This window comes from Sphaerodactylus townsendi, linkage group LG01 (assembly GCF_021028975.2).
Source record: "Sphaerodactylus townsendi isolate TG3544 linkage group LG01, MPM_Stown_v2.3, whole genome shotgun sequence".
Taxonomy (NCBI): Eukaryota; Metazoa; Chordata; class Lepidosauria; order Squamata; family Sphaerodactylidae; genus Sphaerodactylus; species Sphaerodactylus townsendi.
Window position 1 is genome coordinate 53,055,864 of NC_059425.1, and position 23,317 is coordinate 53,079,180.

Genomic DNA, 23,317 nt, shown 5'->3' on the forward strand with positions numbered 1-23,317 from the left:
TCAGCAGCCCTACCCTTTTAAATGTAGGGAGGTAGCAGAAATATTAACAGTGCCTGTAGAGGGTGAAGGAATGGTAAACAAATAGCACCATTACCAGGTAAAGATGGATGTTTTGTGAGCTGGGAGTAAAGGTGATATGGATACAGGTCTCAACGTGTCCAGAAGAGATTTATAGTGCCCATGAAATGCTAGAGCATCTGTCATGTCACTTCCAGTTCTTATTAGAGAAACTCCAGCATTTTTCCTCCCCCCTCCCTCATTTCTTCCTGTTGGTTCCCAAGGCACTGATGCAACAGGACAGGGTATCTGGTATCCCTATCTAAAACATAGCAGTGAGTCACAGTCAAGACACTTTACTGGTTTAAATTTCTTTAATGGCAAGTTCATGCCCATGGTATGTTTCAAAATGTATCTTTATCTGATCCAGCCTGCACATCTTGCAGGATAATAGCTTAGGTAAGCTGTTCACTTTGAATAAGCAAATGTCACTTTTATGCTTTTAAAATTCGAGCTAGATCCGGACATCTACATTCCATCATTATAGGACTGAACCACTATTATGGCTGTTTGCTCCCAAAATACATTACATCTGAATTGTCTAAATTGTTGCAGGCGAGCAACATACTGCTCCAAAGGGAGCTCAGTCAGAGACAAACAAAAAGTTACAAAGTGGTGCCTGCGGAGGTTTAGGTTATAAATAGCATCCACAAACATACCAAGTACCTCTTGTGCTTCCTCATCCCAAAGAAATAAAAACAGAAAATAATAGCAGTGTTGTTTTTTTCTGTACACTATGCAAACTTGAGTGCTCACTAAACAGAAATTTTAACTGAAATGTTTGGAAACATACTAAAACAAAATTATGACTGGAAAGGAAACTCAAAAACATATCATTGCTTCTCTTTTTGAAATCCAACACTGAAACGCCTTCTTAGGTATACAAGCCCGTAGGCAATAAGAACATTAATGCAAAACTCTTTTGGAAAGTGTACAGAGAATGGCAAGCATATCAATAAAAGATGATGCTTGCCCATGGTCAAATTCCTGTAAATACAAGCCAAGAGAAACAGCAGCCTAACTCCCTTTTAATTTATATTAGCTTAATTACTGCATTCCAGAACATCAAACCAAATTTCACTGGTCCCTTAAAAACTGTATAAAGTTTTTTAAGGAGACAGTGAGATGAGATAGTCCACATGTATTTCAAACATGCTTCCTGCCTTTTCTGGAAACTTGTCAGAAAAAGGGCAGACTATCTGTTAGAGCAAATCTGTTAAAGCAAAAAAAAAGTGTTCCATTTTGAACAAAAAGACTGCCCCCTCTTCATGCAGCTCCTATGTACAGGCCCAGTCCAAGTGAAACCTGACTCAGTGCCATTCAGGGGCGGAGCGCTCACGGTAACATGTGGGGTCACATATCCCCAGGCATACGCCATCCTGTCACGTGGGGGGCACAAAATCTCCCCCACACCCCTCTTCCAATTTGGGCCTGGGTCGGCATGGGAGAGAAAGGTTGTGCCACGTGGGGCCCCCCACACCTCCCCACACTGACTTGGCTCATGGCAGAGGGGATGGTGCACGTGGGGGTTGCAAAATCGCCCCCCACACCCCTCCACCTTCCCCCTTCAGCCGGCCCCGACCCCACCAGGCCATTCCTTCAGTCAAGCGAGGCTGAAGGAGTGGCCTAATGGGGCTGCCACAGGGTGCTCCTTGGTCCTGTACTGCCAGGCCTGGCGGAGGCTGCAGCTTAGCGCCCCTCAGCCCTGCCCTGCCAGGCTGCCCAGGACCACCACCGGCTCTGATAAGTACGGGGTGCAGGGGTACGGGGGCGTAGCTACACGGGGTGCAGGGGTGCGAAGGGGGCGCCATTTTGCCCACTACACCTCTGGTGCCATTAACTTGGCATATTCACTTTGGGAAAGTAAGGTGAATAGTCCAAGATATGAATTTGCCTGTTTGGATACAGATGTCTAGCATTTTCCAGCTGCTGTTCCATATGCTCTTAAAAGCAAACAAACAGAATTGCAGAAGAACAATGTAAGAATCTGGAATATGGTTTCTGTTGCTGCAGCCATCACAGATTTTCAGACCAATATCCACAAAAATTCTAAATGTCAGAAAAATGCTTATATCAATGTCTTCATTTGCCGGGGGTGGGGGTGGGGCGAGGAGAAATGCACATACTTCAATAGGAATCCCTAATACTTGCATGAATTCCTACTGGATATTCAAACAGGTAATCCTGTATGCCATAACCACCCTTACTTACTAAAAAAAAGCAGCATGCAGAGACCTGCCGCCCCTGGCAGTGAAGCATGAAGGCTGAATTTCACACGCAGCCACGTTAAAAGAAAAGTCCTTAAAATAGATGCTGGAACAGGGTACTATCCTTGATGTAAAGCCAAACAAGGCAGAAAATTTATTAAAACCATTAATACAGATTCTTCAAGTCTTGGCATGTTCCCAATGTTCGTTCTTGGCAAATTATTTCAAAGATTTCATATGCTTTTGGTTGTTGTTGTTTTGGTAAATGTAAAAACCAAGAGAAGGATGAAGAAAACTAAGCTTCCACAAGTGTTTCAGGTATGCTGGACTCAGCTAAGGCCAAAACAATAGAAAGAAAACATTTCTTCAGTTCCATTCTGCAATGATAGGGCAGTTGTGTTGTAACTAGAGATCCTCTCTGGCAGTCTTTTGGAAAGCAAGATAATTTCAGGAAGTTCATAATGGCTTTTATGCAAGGAAAGACATTGTTCTTTAAGATTTATAAATACACAAGGGGGGGGGGGGGACTAAAATGCCTTTCCTTCAAAGATTTGTTTTTTTTTTGCATTGCTTAAACATACAACCAACCCAGTGTCTGTGCAACATGGAAACTCAAAGAAATCCATCAGAAATCACACATATGTGTTTCAGGATTTTTCAAAAATAAAAGCAAGTTTAGAAGAGGTATCCCTTTTTATTTTTGTTGCTGTGTTACAAGAGTGTGAAATATGTTTTCAGAAACTAAGCCTTTATGAATGCTTTGCACTCTGAGATGTAACGTAACTACTGTTCACATTTGGAGAAGGCATAGAATTGCCTTTAACTAAGGTGACCAGATGGTCACCTTTGTGATCCGGGACGGGGAAGCGGCCACGCGCGCGGGCAGCCACAGAAGCGCACGGGCTTCTGGGGCTTGCCGTTTGCCGCCCTGTGACAGAGCGGCAAATGGCAAGCCCCAGAAGGCCATGCGCTCCTGCGGCCGGGTGCACAGGAGGCTGCCGCACTGCCTTGCGCCCCAGAAGGCAATGCAGCAGCCTCCCAAAAATCGGGACAATTTGTAGAACCCGCGGGACGCGGGACAAATTGTTTAAAGGTGTGACGGTCCCGCCAAAAGCGGGACGGCTGGTCAGCCTACCTTTAACTGGTTCCTGGGAGGATTTTGGAGGGACTGGATGACACTGAACAGAGAGGGGCTTTGAGTAGCACCATCACAGGCAACTGTCAACAATACATCTCAACAAATTGTCTACTTTTGATTAGAAATTGGGAGATGTATGAACATCATTTTTAAATTGGGAGCCGAACTAGCTTTAGAATATTGCTGTTGTTCAGTTAACAGACAACAAATATAGCAATATAATTGAAAACAAAAAAACAAAGCAGCGTTAAAAGCAAAACAGCCATCAGCAAGAGCACCATGAGCAGCCTCTTATTAGACCTAACTCATAATAATTCTCATTTTGAATTTACTATTTGTCCAGTATAATATGGGACCAAAGAAGGTCACTAGTTCAGAGATGGAAAATTCCAGGAGGTAGGGGGTAGGACGTCACTAGGTTGTAATGCCACAGGCCACCCTCCAAAGCAGCCATTTTCTCCTGAGGAACTAATCTCTAGAGTCTGGAGATCAGCAGTAATTCCAGGACACTGGCAATCCTAGACCAAAACAAATAAAGAACCACAGAGATGGAGGAAACTAGAAGTCCATCTAGTTCCGTTCACCACTCCAGGAGATTATATACATGTTGCAACGGATAATCTGAACAACAAAATACCAAAAGAGGCATGCAGGAGCAAATAAGATGTGCCACCAGCAGATGCTTGCAGAGCAGAAAGCTATTGATCCAAGTGAAATAGTACAGGGAAAAATTCCTTAAGTAGGGAATTTTGCAGACGGCAGATTTATGAATTAAAAAACAGACTTTTTTTTAATGCAAGGGCTAAACTATATATACATTGCCATGCACTTCAGTCAACATGCTCCGATTTCAGGCTTCATGCTTCAGATCAAAGCCAGTAATTCTCAATAACTTCTTCAGCTGACAATAAGCATACAAACATTCTGTGATTACTTGGCATTCTTTGTGTTTCTCAACACAGCAGCAGCCACAGCCAGATAAGATTTACTTAGAGGAAGAAACTTATCTCTTTTTTATGTATCATAATAGGAGCTTATTTTTAACACCTTTAGTTTCTGCTATTCCGTTACAAAACATGATTGGTAACCCAGAATACTGAGGACAAGAGGATCTTTTAGTTGGCATTTCAAAATACCTTTAGAAGGCAAGAGGCTGGGAAATATTTCTCCCAGGTGCATGTCAAGTCTGTTCTCAAAAATTGGAAAATTTGATGCATACCAATTTTCACTAACTTTTTTGTGGGGAGGGTCACACTCATGATTTTGAACCTTGCATTGAGGATGAACACAAGACTTTTTTTTAGAAATGGAAAAAGCTGAACCTATGTGTTCCAAGGTAGCAAAAAGCCAAATAAAAGATTTTTAAAAAGCTTTTAACTAGAAAGCAACCAGCTAGTATAGCTTAATCCTTACCTTGGCTGTTCTTTTCTCGGGTTGACATTTTTGCTAGTTATGGGACAGAAATAAAACAACTTACAGGTGTTTCCTGTCCTGGGTGAAGACTAACATTCCAAGCTTGGTCTAGTATTTTGAAAAAGTAAATATGCATATGGGAAACAACCCTAGCACGTCAAGTGAACATATGAAAGACATAAAACACATGATGGACAGAATCTTGTACATTGGAATTCATAATAACTCAACAGATTTCAGGACACTTTGAATTCCAGCCAGTTGCTCTGACCTACACCCTTCAATGTTTTCAGAGAAGAGCATTTAGACAATACTTCAAATAAAGACAAAAGGTCCAGATTCATTAAAAATGTGAATGTGGATCTGCTTCTTCCATAAAATTGAATCCTTATAAATATAAAGTGTTACATATCCCAAGTTTCCATGCCTCTCACAAACTGATGCCCTTTTATCACTGAAATCCGTGAAAACAAGTCCCTTAGACACCATATATTTTAATCACACCAAATTTCACATTAAATACAAAACCACATAATACCTAGTATATATTCATCACCTAAATGTGCTACAGATATACATTTAGAAAGATTAACTGTCTAGTTCAATATTAAACTTTTATTTAAAAACAAATGTTTCCAATTACCTTGGCTGACAATGACATCTTTGTGTCTGGAAGGAGAAATGCACGATATCATTAATGTAACCACAAGGTATGAAAATATCAGTACCAACATTTACAAAAAATAAAATAAAAATCAGACAATGAAAGTAGTGATTTAGATAAAATAAGCATGGATAGAAATATTTGCTTCTCAACAAAGGATTTTTATTTAAATCTAGTTTTGATTAGTTAAAGAGATTTGAAGATACACAAGTTGTCATCTCTGAAAGAAATGAGTTAATATAAAATGTTAAACTAATACATACATACAAGCTTACTCTTACAGGCACTAATAATTTCTTGGTTTTGTATGAAAAGAAGGAACCAGAAAAAAATTATCCAGTAAGGCAATGCTTTGAAAGCAAGCAGTAATGGTGCCCTCAGTCCAACTACTTCTTTCACAGGGCTTTGATATGCACAGAGCTTCCCCAACAATGAGGGTGCCCACTGAAAATGTAAGGGTAGCAAAATACATACAAACACCCAGTTATAAAGCATTCATGGTGCTTTGAATCAGGGTGAACAGCATATAAAAACATATTTTAAAAGAAGTTTGATATTTATTAGCTATCCAAGGTAATATTTTCCATACCAACTAGTAATCAAGTACATACTTGTCTGCATTCTTGCCACCTTTGGGTATCAGTTTAGATGCTGAAGCTGCTCTCATTAGTTTACTGCGACTATCTTCTGAACTTTCCCACGAGCCATGCGATTTTTCCACAGTTGAGGATCTCTTCACACTGAAAAACACACACAGGTTTTTGCCCTTATTAGGCCAACATGGCAACCTAAGAGCTGGTGCTGAAAGCAGAATGGAAAGGCCAAGCAGCAGGAGAAGATAAGTACCAAGGCATCCTTCAAGAAAATAAAATAAATGAATAAATAAAAAGTCCCAGAAATCAGTATTAAAGAAAATGCTCTAACTGAATATGTAAAAAGGATCATAAGGGGCAACTTTTAGTCCTTCCCAAATGCTCTGATAAAGATATTTTGATTGAAATACAATAATGCTTCGATGCTGCTCATAGGCGTGGAGGGAGAGAAATTCCAACACAAAGACCAGAAATCATTGCCACAGACAACAGTACCAAATCAACTAAGCTGAATATGTGAGCTCTGAATCAGCAAGCTGCTTGTTCAAATCTCAGTCAAGAGCTTAAAATGGTGGCCTCAGGCAAGTTACCACCTGTCATTTCCTCTCACCTCCACAGCAGTACTGGTAAGGTTTTTAAAAGAGTTACTGTCATAATACTATATGAGAAGCATTCTGAACATTCAAAATCATTACTGAACTATTAAATCCTAATTATGTGCTACAGGTTGGATCCGGTGGATCTGTTCGCCTCATGGTAATGCCTTTCTCTAGTGCAAGGAGCTTGCCACAGATGCAAGAGACTCAGGAGAAGGCTCCTTGTATTAGAGAAAAGCTCCATCAATTACAGAAGATTTATTCTGAAACCCTACATTTCTCCACACAGATGCTTTTTTCCCCTCAGTCAAGTTGCAGCCAATTAATGGCTGCCAGCAACATTTTCAACATAAGCGGTAGTCTTCTGAGCAGCAACTATGTACTTGATGGTCTCCCTGGAAGAATTAACTTCTTAGCTTAGCTTTTGAGATCTGATGAGATCAGTCTGGCCTGCATTACCTAGCTCAAGACTATCGATACTTAGTATGATGTAAAACTACTACTAGTAATGCTCTACTGGTGAATGAGAGATTTGATTACTAAACATGCTGACTACAATTTAAAACATTTGAGCAAGTCTTAAAAGCTTGCTTATACTGTTGTTTGACTAAGCAGTGTTACTTTTACTAAAGCTGGTTTTGTTCATGTGTTTATCCTTAAAGTTGCCCAATGACCTTGCAACTCATCCAGTTAAGAACATTTTTGGAAAGATTTATTTCCTTAAGAACTTCAGAAGCTAAAGCGAGAAGAAAAGGTTATGACGTCAACACTTCTTTGCTCACACAGCAGCACAATAATGCATGAAATATAAGAACAAAATGCTTTTGTACAATAACATGTCAGCAGGAGGACAGATCAAAGTCCACGGGCAGGTAAGTTTGGACAAGATAACAGAGAAAGAATTCATGAAATATTGTTAAACATGCGTTAGTTAGGGCTGCGTCAAATGTCATGAACTTGCTTCACAGATATCATGTTCACACTGGGATAAAAGCAGGTGATCTGAGCACAGAAAAATCACACAATGAGAGATGAAATACTTTTGATGTGCATAAAACACTAATTAGTTGTGCTTTCATCAGCATGCAAATAGAGACACGTGGATTGTCATATGTGATGTTATTTACAGGGTTTCCATGTAGGAAATTCATGTTTGAAGCAGCTATCAAGGCTCCTTCCCACAACCAAATGTGAATTCAACCCAAGGATGCAACTATCTTGTGCTGCAGCAACTTAGTTTAAGTTGTCTACAGGAGGCAGATGACACATTTAACTTTGTCACTAAACAATACTGTAAAAATAATTGAGAATTTGATAAAAATCATTCAAAATTGATCAAAATAATTGAGAATTTGATAAAAATCATTCAAAATGGATTTTAAACCTCTTCCATAAAAAAAGAGGAACTATCAATTAAAATAATTTAAAACTATATAAACCAGTCTCACAGTTACTCTACTTTCACTGAGCGCTGATATGAACTTCTACAGTCTGGAAGGCATTTGGCCCAATTAATTCTAATGGTTGCCTTCATCTGATGCATTTGACTCAAATATACAATAGCTACTTTTGATATATTTAGGCAGGATATACATTTTTATAAAACAATTAAATGTTGCACAGGTGTTATTTTCAAATCAAGCTTTAAGACTGAAATTTTCAATTTACATGGATAATAATTTCCCCTGAAACACTTGAGAGGTTTGACACCAACCATGTAGCTATTTATTTGCGAGTTTTATAGTACTCATTCACAAAAAGGTGCACCAGAACAGTGAAGGCACTGGGAATTCTCCCAACTATTTCTCTGCTTGACCCACCCCACCCCCCCTTCTCTGGCAAGTCATGGTGAGCTTCAGAAGACTGTTTACTGTAAAGAGACTTGAAAGAAAACGGTCAGCAAAAGCTTTGATTCAGAAGTGCTTGCGTGTAGAAGGGTGTTAGTATTGTGTGAGGGGGGAGTGCAGGGAATGGCACAAATTTCAGATGTGGATTTATACCTACTCCAAAGAAAGCTGGGAAAGGTGTACTTCCCTTGGCCAAAGGTCATTAGCAACTACATTTGAACCTATAGTACAGAACCTTCAGAAGACCCATCTTGCTGTGCTGTCTGGTAAGCCAGCATCAGTAACAGCTTAATTCACTTGAGGGTAGATATCACATTTAAACACATAATTCACTTGCTGCATCTGGAGGTCAACTGCCCTTTTAAGATGCAGGTTTACATTACTTATTGTACTGGAATAGTTTACTGGATTGAAGGCCACTGCTTTCTATAACTGCTTCATGGGGGAGGGGGAAAGTTAATCTGGTTGTGAAGAATTTACCCTCATCTGGAATGGTAAAACAGGGGATAGAATAGGGAGTACAAGCAAGGACCCATGCTAGGGTGGAAAAAGGTGACAATCTAAGAACCCTTCATATTGGACAGCATTCTAAGAAGCAAAAAGCTGAAATTCAGGATTACCAAAGATACCAAGCTGAGTTAAGAGCTATAAGTATGCACAGCCCATCACCATACATCCACTCAGAGATTTGGGCAGGAAGGTTATATTACTGGTTGGGTATGTTTACACAGAGTATTGAATATATTTAGAATCATTTGATGCTACTGTGGTAAAAGAACAGAATGTTGTGAATAACTTCATGTAGAAGAAGAACAGCAAGTTTTTATATCCTGCTTTTCTCTACCTTAAGGAGTCTCAAAGCAGTTTACAATCACATTCCCTTCTTCTGTCCACAACATGCACCTTGTGAGGTAGGTGGGGCTAATCGTTCTGAGAGAACTGTGACTGGCCCAAGGTCACTCTGTAGGATTCATGTGGAGGAGTGGGGAATCATACCTAGTTCTCCAGATTTGAGACTGCCACTGTTAACCACACCTTCAGAATTAAATCTGCCTTCATGAGGAAGCTATGTGTGGGGTCAAGTGTCTTCGTGTTGGTCCAGCCCAACAAGGAAGCCCATTCAGGAAGCCCATTCATTGCAGGTACACTGTGACCAACAAATCACCTTCCTAGGAAAATTTCTTTCCCATAGATGATGTCACACTGTAGTAAGGGGTCAGGGCACAGGGCTTAAAGCGAGTGGCTTGGAGAGTGATCAGTCCCCCTTATGGCCATACAACTGAATTCCCCAAAACTTGGGAGTTTTCAGGGAGAGGGATGGACAAAATTTCTACCCATTATGCAGAGTTTTTGACAAAGAGGTAACACAACCATGCTTTTCATTGGGAACAAAGCTTCTTGTTAGTAACTGAAACAGCTTCCTAGCTCTCTATTTGGGTACTTAGGAAACCTTTTGCCTGGAGCAGAGCTCTTGACTTCTGGGGTCTGTCTGTGTGTTGGGAGAGTCTGTGCAGAGGGCTGGGGAGAAGGTGAAGGTGATGCTTGAGTTTGTGGGTTTTGATCATTAGAATGAGAATCCTCTTTTTTCTCTCTCTGTCCATGAAGTTTTTCCTTCTTTTTTTCTGTACCGCTGCAAAAGAAAGTATAAGAAAGGTATAAAAAATTTTAAAAAGAAAAACAAGCAATGGAAAAAAATGAAAAACAAAACATGAGAACACATATGTTTTTAAAAGTGAGAGGGAAGATGATTAAACATCTCAGATTAATTGCTCCTGAAATTAAATCCTTTATCATTTTCTTCCCAAAACTGTTTTATAGTTTAGGAACATTTATTCAAACTACTAATAAAATGTACTAAGGGCTCATGCATTTACCTGATTTAAAATATCATTCAAGTATATAATGATTATCCTTTGCTCTTAAAAAGGATAACCATTATATACTTGAATAATCATTAGACAGCATTATACTATTTTTTCCTGCAAGGAACGGAAATTGGTGGATTGGACTCAACAGTTCCTTTTGCTGGCCTGAAGAGCTCATCCACTGTTGGAATTCTATTTTATGGTGTGGAGAAGTACTGAAGAGTTCAAAGCTTCCAAACTGGTCCTTCCATTAGCAAAGGCATTGTAAGAAGTTTTGTTCTAGTTCCGTGGTGGCGAACCTTTGGCCATGCTGGCAGGGGCTGATGGGAATTGTAGTCCATAACATCTGGAGTGCCAAAGGTTCGCCACCACTGTTATAGTTCTTGCATAAGTTTGCAGAACACTGATAAGTTAAGTTTGTGTTCTGCTGGTTATTCATAACTTTGAGACCACTAGAAGCACTCCCAGAAGGTGCTGGCAGAGCAGATGTTTCCCCACCTTCAAGCAGCCTGGCTTTGTCCCAAAACTCCTCTCTGAGAACTGGGACAGCTTCGCCACCAGAATGTGCCAGAGGATAGAGAAGCTGAAATACTGAGGGAAAATTCTGCTTGATTCCCTCTCATTATTGCAGCCCTGCATCCTGTGATACATTCTGCTTGAAATCCTCAGAGAGGAATTTGGAAGAAAATGACAAGAAAAACTTTTCCAGTGGATCCAAACCATAGGACTAAGGCCCTTATTTTTTAATACAGTTCTTTAAAAGGCCCTTGATCGTTTTCCTCTTTCATGCAAATAAACTTAATCTTTCGTCTCTGTGCTAACAAGGCACCTTAACACCCACTGCACATACAAATAATGAGGTTGCTTTATATTGCTAAACTTGTCTGCACTGCAGTTAACTTCCTACTTTTTCCAAACTCTCTGTACAGGCAACAGAACATGGAAAAACAAACTGTAGGAAACATCTTACCACTAAAGACATTTTTTTGAAGAGTATTATTATGACAACTATATTGGCAGAATTACATGCTGGTATTGTGACAGTCTTCACACCAGTCAGCCTACAATAAATCATATTGGCTGTTTGGCTCCCTGGATCTCTTCTTCCTGGGTCATTTGGCACAGGTGCCTTTGCCTATACTACAAACAGAACTGCTAATGTTTTGTTTGTGCACTTTTAGTAATATACAAACATTCACAATTGAGCATCATTTTAATTACCCTACTGTCCCATATCTGATGGATCTGTTACATTTTCCACAATATTCCTGATCTGCAAGCCTTAACATACAGGAAGAAAATATCTGAAGCCACTGGTTTCAAATACCTTGGCTGTTTTCTACTATTTTCTGATACCACTTGGATACATCAGAGCACTTCCACAGACAGACAAATTTTTACCCTCTTGCTGCAGTTCCATATGCTCCTTGTGACACACTGCTCCTGGACAACCGGGAAAATCCTTTCACATAAGAAAGGTCCAGTAGATCCAAGCCACAATTACCCCTGCTCCACAACAGGGAAGGCAGTAGCTACTGAAAACCCCAGGTGCTCCTGTAGTCAGGACATAGCACAGCTCCACTGAGCCATGGAATGTCAGGATGTACTGGAGTTATTCTGAAAGAAGATTGGAATCCTTGACAGGACACAGGATTTATGGTACCACAAGCTGCAACAGCACCACTGCTGCTGGGTGACAGGGGATGCTTAGCTAAGACTAAACCCTTGGCTACAACTAAATCTTCATCTGAATTTCCTTTACAATACCCATTTTTCTGCCCTTGAGTTTTACTCATACTCTACACAGCTTGACCTAATGAGTTGTATTGCTAGAGGGAAAAAAGGACAAAAGACAAATGTTATGTGTGAAAAACAAAACAAAATAAGGTAAAATTAATGACAGTATATGATAAAAAATAAATCATTTATATAACTTTCTGTTTCCATCATCATTTGAAATGTGAAAGTTTATGAAGCTTGATTTCACAAATTCAGAAGAACAGAAAAAGTTGACATGTACTATTCCACAAATTATTCCTGGCTTTTACTCTACTAAATCACATCTTGGTTTAAAAGTTATTATACTTTCATTTTTAAACACCTTTATTAAACTTTGTAAGTTATCTTGGGTGTGAAAATTGGGGAAGAAGTGGAGAACAGAGAAATTAAAATAAGCAAATATGGGTATACTAGTATTGGAAAATAAACCAGAGCTTTCTATTGGTGTCCAGAACCATTTATAGATCATCACATTGAAAATCATTGGGCACTGTATCAGCCTGGATCAAAGAGCCACGGCTGAGATGGCTAAGCCGAGAAGGGTTTCATGAGAGAGGAAGGACAACAGGGTGGGAAAATTGTGAATTATAATTCAAATGGAACTGTCTTCTGCTCTCACATCAGGTTCTTTGAATACAAGTAAATGCATCTAACAATTCAGCACTCGTTAAGAGTACTACATTAAAAAATTAAATAAATTCAGAATCTATTCTCTGTCACCCACACTCTGAATATATACTATGACTAGCGGGGCCCGGCCACGCGTTGCTGTGGCAATTGTCCTTCTCATCACAGTCTGCAACCCACACAGATGTCCATGCAGGTCCAATGATCCCTAGCATAGCCTTTTGGGGTGGTCAAATGGAATCCCTTTCCCTTTTCAATTCACATTGTTATATGGTAGTGTCTTGTTTTTTTAGTATAAGGTAACCCTTTCCATTCCACAATGGAACTGTCCAGAGTGCGAATCCTGCTGAGGCTGGTTGACACGCACAGTCCTGGCTTGGGTAAGGCAGAACTGGGGCAAGGAGGCTATCCCAGTCAGGCAGCAGAAGCAGGGTGGTGCGGTGCTCAGATCGAGGCCAGCTCCCTGGGTTCTTAAAGGGCCATGTGCAAAAGAAGCAGAGCCAGTAGTGTTGGTTTGATTTGAAGGTCCGATTACTTGCCCGCAACAGGGAGGAACGTCATGTGAAAATTTGGGGGGAATCCATCCAGCTGTTTCGGCGTTAGGGAGTGACTAACAAAGTCACTGTTAGCTTTTTATATATATAGATTATTACCACAAGTTATTTGCTCTGATTTTGTTACTGTTGGTAAGAATGTTCTCTTTTCCCTGTTTTCCAACAGCATCATGGCAGATAAATGCAGTTTCCAGACTTTCCTTGCCTTTTTCCCAATTTTTCACAAACACTTTGGTGTAAAGTTTCGGGAAAGAGTGCAGCAAATCCTGAATGATGGTTGAACAGGTAGGAAATTTCTCTGAAGCAAAATTCTCTGAAACCTGTTCCTCGTCTTAATTATATTATTTCATAATCATTAAGTTTCATCAAGCTGCAACTGACTCATGGAGACTCCTCATAGGGTTTTCAAGGCAGGAGATAAGTATAGTTGGTTTGCCCTTGCCCTCTTTTGCATAGTAACTCATGAAAGTTCCAACCATGGTCAGCTCTACTTAACTTCTGAGCTGTGATGTGCTTGGGCTAGTCTAGCTATTCAGGCTGCTCACCCATGTAAAGATGCACTGAAATACACACACATAGACACAGATTAGGGCTATATTAAAATAGTCACAAATCCTTAACATGCATACTGAGCCTGGGATACTCATGCTGGGAACCCTTGTATGTTCCAGGAAAAGGAATCAAACCATTAAAGAAGTCAGATGGATAATTGTCCTCTGCTTAAATTTTTCCATCATCAAAATAACCCAGACAAGTCATTCTTTGGAGGGAAATTCAGTTCTCTCTTGTAATTCTTTAAAATATATATACCTTTTAGCAGCAGATGAGAGAGTTTCTTTCCTGGCTATTGGTACAGCAGGACTGTGGCTAGTTTTCCTGTTCCCTGTACTTCCATTGGTGATGCATGACATGGAGATGGCTTCCCGGAGGCCTGGCTGGCCTACAAGAAATGCAACAAGATTATAATTTGTGGCTGACTTCAAAACATTCACAGAACATTCAAACTGAGTTTTATCACAGTGGGGATTGCTTTCGACAGAACAGCAGCAAAGATAAAAAGGCTGCCCATCTGGAAAGTGTGTGACCAGCTTGTCAGTCACAACTGCAGTTGAGCATACTCCAACTAAAACAGCTCTTTGAAGTTAAAAAATATCAATAAAACCACCATTTGGAATAACAGTTATAACTGAAATCTTTTTATTTTGCAGAAGAACAGTGTATATTTCAGAGCTTGATCAAACATGATAGTTTATTTTGTTTTAACAGCTTTCCGTTATGTTTGAAGCTATGAATAGCTATAATTGTTTTAAAAAAACAAGACAGAATACTACCATACAATCCTGTTCATATAAAATCTGTTAATAAAACAAATTTATTTATCTGCATTTTTATCCCATACCCAAAGGTCTCAAGGCAGGTTGCAATGCAAGATTCACAAAAATCACAAAATCTGATAACCTAAATACAATCTGTAATAATTCAGGATGCCTATATTTGCTTTTCTGGATGCGAAAACCAGAGAGCTTAATTTTTCAAAAGCCTTCAATGACAATGTGGGGCGGGGGGGGGGGGAGATATAAAAAGAGCATTCAGTTGCCAGATATCCTTGAATGAACAGAGAATTCATATTGCTGGATCAGACTGAAGCACATCTTTTGTACAGCATTACATCTCAATAGTAGACTGAACAGGCCTCACCTAGTAAAAGTTGAAGGCAGCGGGAAAAGTGGAAGACCCAACATGAGATCCATTGACTCTATAAAGAAAGCCATCGACTCTATAAAGAAAGCCGAAGTGACTTGATGACACTTAACATACACATGAACAACAGATGCCAGAACTTAACAATTTTTTCTCTTTCTCAAGTAACTTGTTTTAGAAATTATTTTCAGAACAGTAACTACTGACCAGCAGATGACTGTTTTGCCTGCTGCAGTAAACAATACTTTCAGAAACTGAGGCACCAACCATCAAATATTCCTGAGATATCAAGGTGGCCTGCAATATTTTGGAGATTGGTTTCTTCTCAACAAATAGAAAACAAGCTATGTAGGGAACTGGTATTTGTATTTAGCACATACTCTGACCTGTATTTAGCATACACTCTGAGCAGGATGGTCCCAGCTACCCCTATGTCACCATATAGCAGATACTAAACAGGATCATTGCTGGTCAGTTCTTGGGTTAAAGACAACCAAGAAAGTCCAGGGCTGCTACACAGAGGGAGGCAATGGTATACCACCCCTGTTTGTGCCTTGCCTTGAAAACTCTTCAGGGCCACCAACAGTCAGCCGCACTTTGATGGCACTTTCCACCACCACATTTAAATGCACTTGTTATCTTATGGAAATCATGTTATCTCTTATTTACCACTTCCATAAAAAGATAGGGGGAAAATCACTGGAGAAATGTCGCTTTCTGCCATGAATTAAGAGATTCAGTGGTGCTTGTGGAGTAACATGTGTACTGGGGTGGCCATCATCTCTTCAATAGCAGAAGGGGTGGTTCTCATGCCCTGGGGGTTCAGGAAGATCTGGCATGGTGACACTGAATACTATTAGTGAAATGAACTAGGTAAATCCTTTCTGCCAAGCGTGAATGTGAAATTTATCTCAGTTTTTCATCTGCACTTGACCTGCAATTGAACTTTCTTTCATTCTGCATTATTGTAATAGATCAATACTTCAAAAACTGCCATTGAAAATTACATGAAGAAATGGAAGGAAGAAACAAAAAGGCAACTATTCTAAATTTCCCGTCTCATATAAAAAGATCCCATGAAGGAGGTGTATTCAAATTTCATTTGGAAATATAAAGTAACAGCTAATATAGGCACAGACATTTATTTCACAATTTAAAAAGCAATATATGTGGTTTTGATGACAATGAGAGTAAGGTGGTACCAACATTCCCTTTTGTATCTTTACTAAGATCTTAAACATCCTTTTATTCTCAAAAGAATAAAAAGTCATGTTACAGAGAAGTTTCATAGTATAAACTAACATATACCCCTCAAGGATAGGGCGGTATAAAAATCTAAATAATACACAAATAAACAAACAGTAGGACTTATGAAATGGCTCCCAGAAACCCCACTTGTTTAATCATATTTTCATGCTAAAGATGTACAGCACCATTTGCTATAGTACAGAATGTCTTATTTGCACAGAAAGAACAGAGAGCAATTTGATAACAGCTGTAAAAATTATACGAGCTATTCTACAGAATGAGCTCAGAAACCTTACACCTTCCCACCTTTGCTCCCAAACAAAAGTCAAGATAAAATAGTAGATTTCTACACATCCTGGTGGGTGATACTGAGTGTTGCCTTGGAGAATAATTGGTGGATGTTTTAGATTTACTGAGATAGTCGATAGGGATCAGCAAATTTCACTTCAATTAATAAACTGAACTCACCATTTGTTACAGTTTCCAGCTGCCCTTCACAGTACATAACACATTTTATAAATATGAAGTTGCATACCATTTATTATTTATATGAACACATTAGGCATTTTTATACTAGAAAGAAACTCCAAATTGCTTGAGAAACAAATTTGGTCTTGTTTGTTTTACAGTAAACAGAAATGTTAATGTGAGGGAATCTGTTTTAAAAATGTCCTATGCAATATCTAAAGCAGGTGGATTCCACAAGTCTTTCCACGGAGACATGAGAACTCGTATTTAGGAGATTACACAGGAAGCAAAAGGTGAAGTGCCACAAGGCACGTGCACTTCCTTTTCTTCCGAGAAAGCATCTCAAGCAACTCCTTCCGGCAATCTGCAAGGAACAAAGGGCATCCAGGACAGTTAAGAATGGCTTCTGCTTTATTTTACTGGTAAGGAGCCTGGATATATCTGCATTGAATGACTTCATCCAGAAAATGGCACTGGAGTCATTTGGGATCATATAATCCCAAACAACATGTAGGTTTATTTTTCTTCAGTTGATGAAGCAGATCCAACCATCCTCCAAAAAGTATTTCCCAAGCTCAAGTTGAAGAAAAAATTCCTTGGAATATGACTGGATTCATGTTATCAACTCTTAAAAAACACACAACAACAAACTTTGCTCGGTGTAGTAGCAGGACTGTAGGCTCTACTCTGATATTACAGGAATCCTTCAACAGGAAAGAAATACAATGGTGGCTTCCAAAGCTGCTGATGCATAAAAAAAAACACCTGATTTCTAGCTATACTTCTCTTGTAAGACAATTCTATGCAGACATTCACATCTCCCAGATAATGTATCGCATTCCCATACTTTTTTATATGCAGAGAAAAATATGAATATTTCCATCTGGGATTTCACCAGAGCCAATTTTAATCTTTGCCTCCATTCAGTAAGAAGAGATGGTATATTTATATCTCTCTAATAACACTCAACTAGGAAATGGTTTCCTCTGTGGGGTCAGAGCCCCCGTTACTATTCAATTCAAGCTGCCTAACTATTGCTGCAGTTTTCTATAGACATATCTTTATGCTCTGGCCTGGAGGTTTCAAGTCCTGAGTTACATATATTTTGACAGTATGAATTCCTTAAGAATTTCTCAGGCACCAGCTGTAAAACCATCTATCTGGACGGCGGACTCAAACTATACTATGCAAATATTGATTAAGAAACACCACTGTTCTTAGATTATCAATTGTAGCTCAGATTTGCTATTTAATAACTTGTTGGTGATTACTGGCTTTCTATTTTAAATTAACAAAAACATCTTGTTAGGAAAGAAACAGTCTCTTTAAAAAAATTAAGATTTTATTTCCTTCTCATTAGAGCTAAATGCTGTTTGAACCAACAACAGTCACATTACCAGCATACTATGAAAACATGAAGATGCCCTATACAGTGTTGAAACATAGGTCAATCAAGATCAGTACTGTCTTCTTTGACTAGCAGCAGCCCTCTGCTAGGGCAAAGATTCAGATGCAAGTGCTAAAATAGCACAGGATAGAGGTAAACTGAAATCACCCCTATCTGTTCAGTCAATAAGACATTTATATTTTATTGATGGCTTTTTACCTCCCCATACAAAATGAATAATATCTCTTTTCCACTCTGCAAAAAAAATGTTGTTATTATGGGGATTGTTTGAAATTTAAAAAATCATTTTGGGAGTATATTTGTTTTGACTGCCACAATTCTTCCTAATAAAGACAATTCAGTTTTTCCCATTTTTGGAGATTGGTTTTTATGTCTTTCCAGATGAGAATATAATTATTAGAAAAAAGCAATACATTTTATGTTAAATTAATTCCTACATATTTTACTTTGTTTACCACATCATAGTTAGTTGATTTTTTTAAATTTTTGGTCCTCCAATTCTGTCAAATTAAATGTCAATATTTTGGATTTCTCTATTAACCTTCAATCCTGTAACTTTGCCAAAATCTTGAAAAGTGTATTTCAAATAAATGTTGATCTTAACGGTTCTTCAGCCATAACTTCTAGATCATCGGCAAAAACACCTTATATTCAAAGTTTTTTATCTTAACTCCCCCAATTAATTTTATTGATTTTATATTTTGAATCAATATTTCAATGCCTAAAACAAACAAGAGAGGGGACAGGGGACATTCCTGTCTAGTTCCCTTTTTTACTTGAATTAGTTGAGAAAGCTCATCATTGATTTTAAGTTTGGCTGTTTGAGTACAGTATATAGATTCTACCCAACCTGACAAATCCCTCTTAAGAAGCTGAATTTTGAATCTTTGGCATTAATTGAAACAGCATGATTTGAAACATTAAGTACAAACGAGGAAAAAAACCTGAAAATGGTATTTTATTAGCACCTTGTACCACCTTAGCTCTTTAGAGAACATATTCAGCCACTGAAAATGAGTAAGTGAACAGGAAATGTATGTTTCTAGTCTCTATGTACAAAGGTATGTGGCTCTGAATCCCATGTGTGCATAACTAAATTATCCAACTACTAGCGGGGCCCGGCCACAAGTTGTTGTCAATTGTCTTTCTCATCACAGTCCGCAACCCACACAGATGTCCATGCAGGTCCAATGATCCCCAGCATAGCCTTTTGAAAGCAGCAGTGGCATAGTGGCTAAGAGCAGGCGCACTCTGGTCTGGAGGAACTGGGTTTGATCCCCAGCTCTGCAGCCTCAGTTGTGGAGGCTTATCTGGGGAATTCAGATTAGTCTGTGCACTCCCACACACACCAGCTGTGTGACCTTGGGATAGTCACAGATTTTCAGAGCTCTCTCAGCCCCACCCACCTCTCAGGGTGTTTGTTGTGAGGGGTGAAGGGCAAGGAGGTTGTAAGCCCCTTTGAGTCTCCTACAGGAGAGAAAGGGGGGATATGAATCCAAACTACTACTTCTCCTCCTCCTCCTCCTCTTCTTCTTCTTCTTTTGGGGTGGTCAAATGGAATCCCTCTTTCCCTTTTTTTCAATTCCACATTATTATATGGTACTGTCTTGGTTTTTAGTATAAGGTAACCCTTTCCATTCCACAACTGACTGTCCAGAGTGCGATTTCTGCTGTCCATGAGGCTGGTTGACACGCACAGTCCTGGTTTGGGTAAGGCAGAACTGGGGCAAGCAGGCTATCCCAGTCAGACAGCAGAGGCAGGGTGGTGAGCAGCTCAGATCGAGGCTAGCTCCCTGGGTTTTTAAAGGGCCATGTGCAAAAGAAGCAGAGGCAGTAGTGTTGGTTCGTTCCCACCCCGTGGATTTTCTTAGAAGAAAAAAGCAAACTCCAGCTTGCTTTTAGTAATAGAGAGATGTGGCGAATATGGGTGAGGAAGTGGGTAAGTGGTGGTTGGATGCGAGGGAGGGCAGAGTGAGGATGAGCTGGATGTGGATGAGAGTATGTGTGTTGTGGGGTAGTAGTGGGTGAGGCACAGAGAGTGAAAGTTACCTGCATGTGTGTGTGTGTGTGGGGGGGAACCCCACCTGATGTCTCACACGGCAAAGTGTGTATGTGTTTCACTTCCACTCGTATTACCTAACAGTATTACCTATTTACTGTTTTCACTGCTCATCTCTGCCCATCTGAAAGAACATTCTAAGCCCTCATACCAAGCCCTCAGGCCACAGACAGACATGCTGCATGAACATTCTAAGGGTGACAGTTAAACACAGCCAGCTTCATGGCCTGGTGTGCCAGGAAAAAGACGTTTTACCTGGCTCAGGTATGGACTTTTGGCAATTTGAAGGTCCGATTACCTGCCCGCAACAGGGAGGGACGTCATGTGAAAATTTGGGGGCGATCCATCCAGTTGTTTCAGCGTTAGGGAGTCACCAACAAACGGATGGTTAGCTTTATATATATATAGACTAGCAGGGCCCGGCCACACGTTGCTGTGGCTTATTGTGGTGAAATGGAAAAGGAACAGTAGCAGCAAATCAATTGCAGAGGCCAGCAGTACGTGCTCATGCAAACACGCAGCCTGATACTGTGCGATGTCAGTGATGTGTGTGCCCGCATTCCTGGGGGGGGGGGGATGGAAAGGCACCCCTCCCACACATCTAGGCTGGCTGGTCATGATCCTTAAACTTAAACACCCAATTTTCAGTAAAATAATGCTGAATAAACTTTCAATAATGCCTTATCTTACTTCTTTGTTTAACGTTAACTATCGAAGAGCCTACAGCCTACTCCGTTACAACGCCCTTTCGTCCAACTATACCAACGGGATTTATAACAAAGTACCAACTGAGGGTAGAATTTGCAGTTGCCAAATAGGAGGTGTTGAAAACTCGGAACATATATTATTTGAATGCTCATACTATGATGAGATACGTTGGATGCTTCTGTCCTTTGACCAGACAAACTCTCCTTTGGCTAAGAAAGAAAAGGTTAAAATACTGTTATCAGATACCAATAAAAATCTAACGTATTCTGTTGCCAAGTTTGCCTGGATATCAAGTAAAATCAGGAAGGCCCGCAAGGCCCAACAGAGCACTACTGGCTCTGCCAGCTAATCCTTATTATTAATTATTATTAGACTGACCTTCCACTCATTATTTTGAGCTGATGTTCTGAGTTCCTGAGGCCTATTATTTGCATTTTGTTAACTGTTTTAATCTGTATATTTGTAATATCTGTACATTTTACGATTTTAATTCTTTTGGATCTTGCTGGTCAATGACCGTAAATAAACTATGATGATGGTGGTCATGATCCTTTACCTGGGAGTAAGTTTGAGTGTCGCTTCTGAGGAAACCCTCTGAGGGACGCGACGCAGCCATTCAAAGTAAGTCACGGTTGCTGTACTGAGCTTACTCTTGAGTTATGCGTGCCTGGTTTTCTTAGCTGTAACTGCAGTATTCAGGGAATCTAGGGTGCCTGGCTCCTCCCTCCCCTTGCATGTCACCCTCACTCTCTTCCCTCCCTCACTTCTCTTCCCTTGCATCCCACCCCTCCCCCTCCCTCCCTTCCCTTTTCCTCCGCTAGGGTGGGTGGGTCATAACAAGATGCTGGGCCCCCTGCCTCCCCTCCCTTGCATGTCACCCCTCCCTCTCCTCTCCCTCATGTGAATGTGTGTCTATGTGTTTCACTTCCACTCGAGTTACTGCCTATGTACTGTTTTCACTGCTTATATCTGGCCATCTGAGTGAATATTCTAAGCTGCACGAACATTCTAAGGGTGACAGTTACACACAGGCAGCTGCATGTCCTTCACCATGGAGCGCCAGGAAAAAGGTGTTTTACCTGGGCCAGGTGTGAAATTTCAGGTATGTGAACATCTAAAAACACTCTCACCTGGCTGACTATAGTGGCTGGGAATTTTCAGAGGAACTGGCCCAGCAGTTACTGAGGTATACTATCATCAACAAATACATGGTTAGCTTTATATAGAGAGAGATTACAGGAGTGAAAGAAGAGTTGTTGTAGTAGCCAAAAAAGCATATATACAAAAATTTAAATGTTTATAAATGTAAAGCTAGCTTTAACAGCTGTGGAATTCACTGTGCTGCACACTGCACTTCTAACTCTCTGCTACAGAATTGCTTAAGGCAAGGTGTTTAGACACTAAACTAAGCCTAACTGACAGCCTGATCAATAGGATGACAAGAACAACCAGATTCCCAATGTGGTCTTGGCACCATTCTGACATTGTCCTAGTCCAGTACCTAAAACAACAGCACCTAAACCCTACGGATCTATACTGGGATCCACAAGTTTTTCTTCCATTAAAAATTTTGCATTCCAGGAGCCTTTAGACTATATTAATTTATATTCTTTAAAAAATAGTTTAGCCAAACAACAATCTTCAGTGACAAAAACAAACTATGCAGTTCAACCTTCTCTCCAAGAGATGGTGCAAACCAGATGACCAGCTATGTTAAGAAGTAAGCCGCAGAAGCAAATTGATAGTCAAGAACACATGGGACAATCATAGAAACACATAGTACTGAGAACTATACCTCATAGTGGCAGAATAGAAATGGGCACAGATTCTATATACAAATGGGCATAGATTTCATAGAGTACAGACTAACACAGATTCCATGGTCACTCCTTAGCTTCCTGTCTTTGACTGCTATAAGACAGTGGTGGCGAACCTATGGCACGGGTGCCAGAGGTGGCACTCAGAGTCCTTTCTGTGGGCACGAGAGCACAGAGTTTGTCATGTGGGGGGCGGAAAATCACCAACACCCCCCCACACACACATCTAGGCTGGTCTGGGCACAATCCTTTACCTCGGAGTAAGCTCGGTTGCTGGCAATGGGGCTTGCTTCTGAGTAAACCCTCCTAGAATTGTGATTCACCCATTCGAAGAGTTGTATGGTTGCTTCACCAAGCTTACTCCTGAGTAACGCGCACCTTGGAGCCAACCATTTTTTCTAAACTAAAACCTCAGTATTCAGGTTAAATTGCTGTGTTGGCACTTTGCGATAAATAAATGGTTTTTGGGTTGCAATTTGGGCACTCGGTCTCGAAAAGGTTTGCCATCACTGCTATAAGATAATATCTGGCCATGAATGCTAAGAGATTTCAAAGAGAAGGACATTGC

General features: G+C 40.1%; 1 protein-coding gene across 5 annotated transcripts in view; it reads right to left on the reverse strand.

Annotated features, from left to right (window-relative positions):
- EML4 (EMAP like 4) overlaps positions 1-23,317 on the reverse strand; it is a 192,452-nt gene that overhangs the window by 48,951 nt on the left and 120,184 nt on the right. For 2 of the 5 annotated variants that reach the window (XM_048502038.1, XM_048500405.1), the window contains exons 3-7: positions 14,151-14,280; positions 9,966-10,145; positions 6,091-6,219; positions 5,459-5,484; positions 4,816-4,848 (exon numbers count right to left, since the gene is read on the reverse strand). In XM_048502038.1, coding sequence (XP_048357995.1) covers positions 4,816-4,848; positions 5,459-5,484; positions 6,091-6,219; positions 9,966-10,145; positions 14,151-14,280 — 498 coding nt within the window. The remainder of the gene's footprint in view (positions 1-4,815; positions 4,849-5,458; positions 5,485-6,090; positions 6,220-9,965; positions 10,146-14,150; positions 14,281-23,317) is intronic. The other 3 variants (XM_048502835.1, XM_048501267.1, XM_048503677.1) reach the window with 3 other exon arrangements.